General features: G+C 41.1%; 1 protein-coding gene across 6 annotated transcripts in view; it reads right to left on the bottom strand.

Annotated features, from left to right (window-relative positions):
- The window catches only part of FAM13B (family with sequence similarity 13 member B), a 91,287-nt gene that overhangs the window by 7,641 nt on the left and 78,385 nt on the right, over positions 1-5,261 (bottom strand). For 5 of the 6 annotated variants that reach the window (XM_019506215.1, XM_019506213.1, XM_019506217.1 and 2 more), the window contains 4 exons: positions 3,401-3,496; positions 1,999-2,082; positions 1,738-1,910; positions 1,205-1,306 (listed from right to left, as the gene is read on the bottom strand). In XM_019506215.1, coding sequence (XP_019361760.1) covers positions 1,205-1,306; positions 1,738-1,910; positions 1,999-2,082; positions 3,401-3,496 — 455 coding nt within the window. The remainder of the gene's footprint in view (positions 1-1,204; positions 1,307-1,737; positions 1,911-1,998; positions 2,083-3,400; positions 3,497-5,261) is intronic. The other variant, XM_019506218.1, reaches the window with a different exon arrangement.

Here is a 5,261-nt window from a genome sequence, read left to right as displayed (position 1 = left end):
ACTTTTGGTAATAGGCAATTTCCACTGCTAGCAAGCTAGAATTAGCAAAAACAAAACTGATTAAATATACTGCAGAGGAAAATCCTGAAGAGATTAATTTAGCACAAGTACTTTAACTTAACACAGTTATATAATTTGTAAACTGTCCTCATCATTTCTGGCAAAATCTTCCAAAGACACATATTTCATGCTAAAGATTAAAAAAAAATCTTAGTAAGTGACTTGCTAGTTACAAATCCTGAGGACAGCAAGAATAATAAAAAGTGGTCTAAATATAGCTGAAAGGTCACCACTGACTACAGACATAAGACTACACACTCAAGTCAGTGGGAGACTTGCCACAATTTTAGTGGAGTACATGATGAAGTCCTCTTAATAGAACTCATATAAATAGTTGTCAGCAAATTTATAGTTGGCAAGAGTATAAATCCTAATTAAGCACAATTTATGTTAGGTTAAGATGATCCACCTTTCAAGGGTTTGATATTATCATGTCTGGATAGGGGCTGGCAAGTATTTAAAAAAAAAACAACAAAACAAACAAAAAAACAAAAAACAAAAACACACAAAAAAACCCAAACAGATACAGCATGTATTGATACACCCAGCAACAGTTGTACCAAAATCTGCAACAGACAGTTAAGAAGAATTATGGGGAAGTTATTTAAAAACCCCACAAAAATAGGATAAAATATAGCCTGCTTCTTTTTCATGAAATACATCAAACAATGCGTGAGAGCTTCTGGAAGACTAGAGAAGTTGATCCATCCTGGCTGAAAAGCTGCTCTAAATTAAAACTTTTTATGAAAAGAGAGAGGGCCTTCTATTTCCATTACATTACCCAGGTTTTCATGTGGAAAGGAAAGACCATGGGCTTCTCTACCAGACAGCACAGCACAATGTGTGTTATACCCGGTCCATCATTAAGATGTCCTTCATGAAACTGTTCATAACGATGGCTCTATATGCACGCACTTACGGATTACTGATGAAAGGTTCCACTTGGTAGGATTCTGTTCAAGATTTAGACAACGCTAATGTATTTTTATGGGAAACATAAAAGTATTAAAACCCCATGGTGTCTATATTTGAGTGGACACTAAGATGGTGGTCTGCTAATGGCCAGTCATTTTGGAAGTGTACAAAACAGTAGTAAATACAAAATAAAGCCCCAAATTAGCAGTCACTGTTCGGCGAAACAAACCTTCCATTCTGTTGATAAAATCCCTCTTCAAATTCCCGTAAAGTTTTGCGTAACTTCTTTTTTTCAGCTCTGGCTTTCCAGAGTTGTTCCAGCAATTCAGGCCTAAAAATTGAAAGAACAGGTTGCAGACAGTCAGAAGAAGGCAACTCTCCTCCACTGCCCGCTTAAAGAGAGACAGAATTAGTTGGACTGATACCGCCTCTGAATAGAGCCGGTGTAGCATCGAGTACACAGCTGATGGAGAACGTGTCCAGTGATTCAATGATTCAACTGACCATGAATAAGAGCTACAATTGTTCAATCATCAACCCAGAATGGACAGAAACATCTTTAAGAAACTGAAATAGCTATAGCAGAAGGGCCTAACTGGACATACAGAAAGTCCACTAGGACTCAAACATTTAATAGGGAAAAACAACCCTTATTAAAAGGAACTGGGCACTTTGGGTTATAGCCCTTTCTCTGCGTTGCAGTCATGACTATATGCATGGAAATGGTAACAACAGTGCTAGTCACTTCCTATTCATACATACATAGAAGCGGCTCGGGTACTCGATAGCCTGAGGTCCCGTGTTAACTTTTCTTGACCTTCTTCAACATCCGATTCTGAATTTTCAACTGGGCTTGAGATGGACTGCGCCTGGACAGCAGTTTTTAAGATCTCATTTAAATCTGATGACAAACAATCACCTTCTTCCTCTTCTTCCTGCAGTCATAAAGCAGAAATTTGCATCTTTCAGTTTCTCACCGCATGTCCAAGACAGCAACCTTCTCCCCTAAGGCATTTTACCTACCTTTATTTCTTCAAAGAAGTGGGCAGTTTCCCCTTCAATAATAGGCTGTAACATCTGCCCCCGCCTCTTGGTTGATGGTGACCCCTGCAATACACCAAACTTGTTTTGGCTGTAAACAACTCACTGTTACAACTGCGCAGCACTCAGGAATTTCAATGTATTCATTTTTGTTCAAGTCCATTTTACGCAGGATTCCTCATATTACATTATAAAAAATACACTCAGCATAACTTTCTATGGAAGTGATAAGTGGTTCCCTGCCATCAAGGTATGCAGCTCACTTGCTGTGCAAGTGGAAGCAAGCAGCTACCAAAACCCTGTGTTTATAGAAAGGTGATGCAAAGGACATGATAAAAAAGTTCAAACAATTAAGAACACCAATTCCATGTTCAAGTCCCAGGCAGAAAAGAAATTTCTACCTTGTGGAAACAAATGAGTCGGTGCATTTTCCAATTTGGAAACAGATCTGGAAGGGGGAAAAAAACCCCAAACCCAAACACATTGTCATATGGCGAGAGAGAGAGACAGAGAGAGAGAGGAGAACAGACAGACAGACAAGTAACTGCCGAGAAACAGGAAACAGTCGAAAACAACGCAGACAGACAAGTCCATTAGAAAACCCTTTTAACCAGCTCTCAGAAGTGATTGTTGTAGACATGGGGAGGAAAACGATATACAAACAGAATAATAGTCTATAACATCCATGAGCCAAAGGAGCATCCTGGATATCCGTCACTGTGGTAGGGAATTTAGAACAGGACAGCTTTGGCAGCCTGAAGACAAAGACGCTGCCCTTATTGCTTGGTACTGACAAAAAAGGTCTGCAGAAGTTTCTTGCTGATGGACTTGCCACAGAAACTATACAAAAGCAGAAGATAACTACAAACCACAAGCAGCAAATGGATACTAGCGCTCTCTCTTTCCTTGGGGGTCAGAAAAAAAAAAAAAAAAAACCTGAACCATGTTTGGGTCTGCTCTGTCTTTTATTGCCTGTGGAAGGGTAAGAGGAGAAGGGAGAAGAGCAACCTCGTCTGACCCTGCTGGCTAAAGGGCTCCAGATTCACATGCACAGAAGTACAACCACACACGTACACCCCACAGCAGGATTATGTATAAGGAAGGTCACTTTGCCCAAGAATGGCACAAAGAAACCTTAAGCCAGGTTTAGAGGCTCCCCCACCCCATCTCATTTGCTCAAAATCAGCAGAGTGTTCTGCAAAGATCTGCTATGGGGATACACATCAAGGCAAACGACACAAGCACAACAACTACACCCTTTCATTTTTATCAGGGAAACTCCACAAGATGGAACAAAATTATTCCCGCCTTGCACATTAGCTATATCAGAACCAGACTAAAATGACCTGACAAGTGAAACATGAAAAACATTTGCTTTACTCACAAGGATGGGAGTAATGCTTGCTCTAGTCAACATTTGTTTCACAAGTCTGTATCTGTCATAAAGAGGCTTAACAATGTGCCTTTCTTCTCTGGTAACCTAAGTTGAGAGAGAGGGAAACCAAAAAAAACAAACAAACCAAGAATAAAAGAATGAAATAAAGAGAAATAAATAAGTACTGGTTACCTAATAGTAGACCACAATCAAAACACAGAGTCTGTCATCCAGCTCAATTTAGCACTGTAATTACAGTACGGTTTATTTAACTGAGCATCATTAGAAGCTTAAAATTTTTCCTTTCAACAAGTGAGTAATCCCATAAAACGTTCAGGCTTGGTTTACAGAAAGTGACAGAGAGCTCCCAAGGCATCAAGTAGCTTAAATGGAAAAGTGTTGTCTGTCTGCCAAAACCCAGGGGAAAGGGAAGAAACCGTAATTGCACGTCTAGTAATAAAACAGATGCAAGCGGAGGATGAATTCAGATACCTCTCAGGGAACAATAAGCAGATTAAGAGAAAAGTAAGGACCATGAGAGAATAGCTCATCTTGGCCCAGATTCTCAGTTAATATTCTAACAAAAAAGCCAGAAACCCATTATAAATAGGTAATTTCTCAGTGTAGAACTTCTGCACCACTGCCGGTAGCACAAGGGGCCTGGCCAGCCAGCAGTGGTACTACTGGCAATCCCCAGCCCTAGTGGTAGACAGAGTCATCTGAAATGATTCTGTGGCTGGACTGGTGACACCGATCATGGAGATAGGTAGAAAAGAGGCTCAAGGCAACCAACAGGAAGGAAAAAAAAAATCCAGGAAGCCCACATCTATTTGGTGCATTCCCAGGTTAAAATGCACAAGCCCTACCATGCAACATATTCAAGGGCACATGTTCAAAATGTGGTAGTCTGTTTTGTTTCAATTTTCCTGCTACATTTTGTTTTCAACAGCCTGGCGGTGTCAAAGAACTAGGAGGAGGTTAGAGCATCACCGCTCCACTGGTGCAAACTGCGCCCCTTCCAAAACCAAAAAACAAAACAGAACAAGCCGTACAACTACTTCCGTCGTGTTTCACCTTGGCTGTTGGTAACCATCTGATTGTCTAACAACGACAAGAGTTTGAATTCATGGAAATTAAAACAAACAGACATATGAAACAACGGCTACAAGGAGCACAAACTTTTTCCAGTGAATCAGTTCCGTGCCTCTGCTCCAATATAGATACAAAACATACCCAACAACAAAATATGGGTATAGACATACCCGTATTTTGTTGCTGCCCTTGAAGTCTTCCAAATAAAAGTCGCGTTAAATTCTGGCAACCAATTTTGCTGCATGTTGAAAGTAGCAGGCAGGCTAATAGCTACACACAAAGCCAAGTCCAAGATCTGTTTGTATACTGCAACAACTGCTGTTCTAGTGTCTGCATTAGGAATTACTAGGCCTGTGCAAAGCAGCTAGTATTCACTTTGGATTCAGATTCAGCCAATTTGAGGGACGATTCAATTTGCTGCTTCAAATCACAGTCCTGAATCGATTCAGCCAAATTGGATTTGGAGATTCAGGTGCCGCCAAATTGCCAAATCAAACAGGCTCCATCTTCCACTTGCTCTGCCAGCCCTGTCCATGGCTGCCCTGCCCTGCCCAGCAGTGAGTTGGGGCTTTTTTTTTTAAAAACAGGGAGCTAAGGCCCAGCGGAGCGGCCATGGAGGGGCTGGGAGTGGGCAGGGGTTGAGGGGCTTGTGGCACAGCCCACCACGCAGTATGGGACAGTGGGGGGGCATCAGGGATTACCCACCCCTTCCCCACCTGGCAGGAGCGAGGGTTTTTTTTTTTTTTTTTTTTTTTTTTTTTTTTTTTTTTTTTTTTTT

The sequence above is a fragment of the Gavialis gangeticus genome, unplaced genomic scaffold (genome assembly GCF_001723915.1).
Source record: "Gavialis gangeticus isolate Ggan-Ray unplaced genomic scaffold, GavGan_comp1, whole genome shotgun sequence".
In the NCBI taxonomy this organism is placed as follows: Eukaryota; Metazoa; Chordata; order Crocodylia; family Gavialidae; genus Gavialis; species Gavialis gangeticus.
This window is presented reverse-complemented; position numbering and strand designations above follow the sequence as displayed.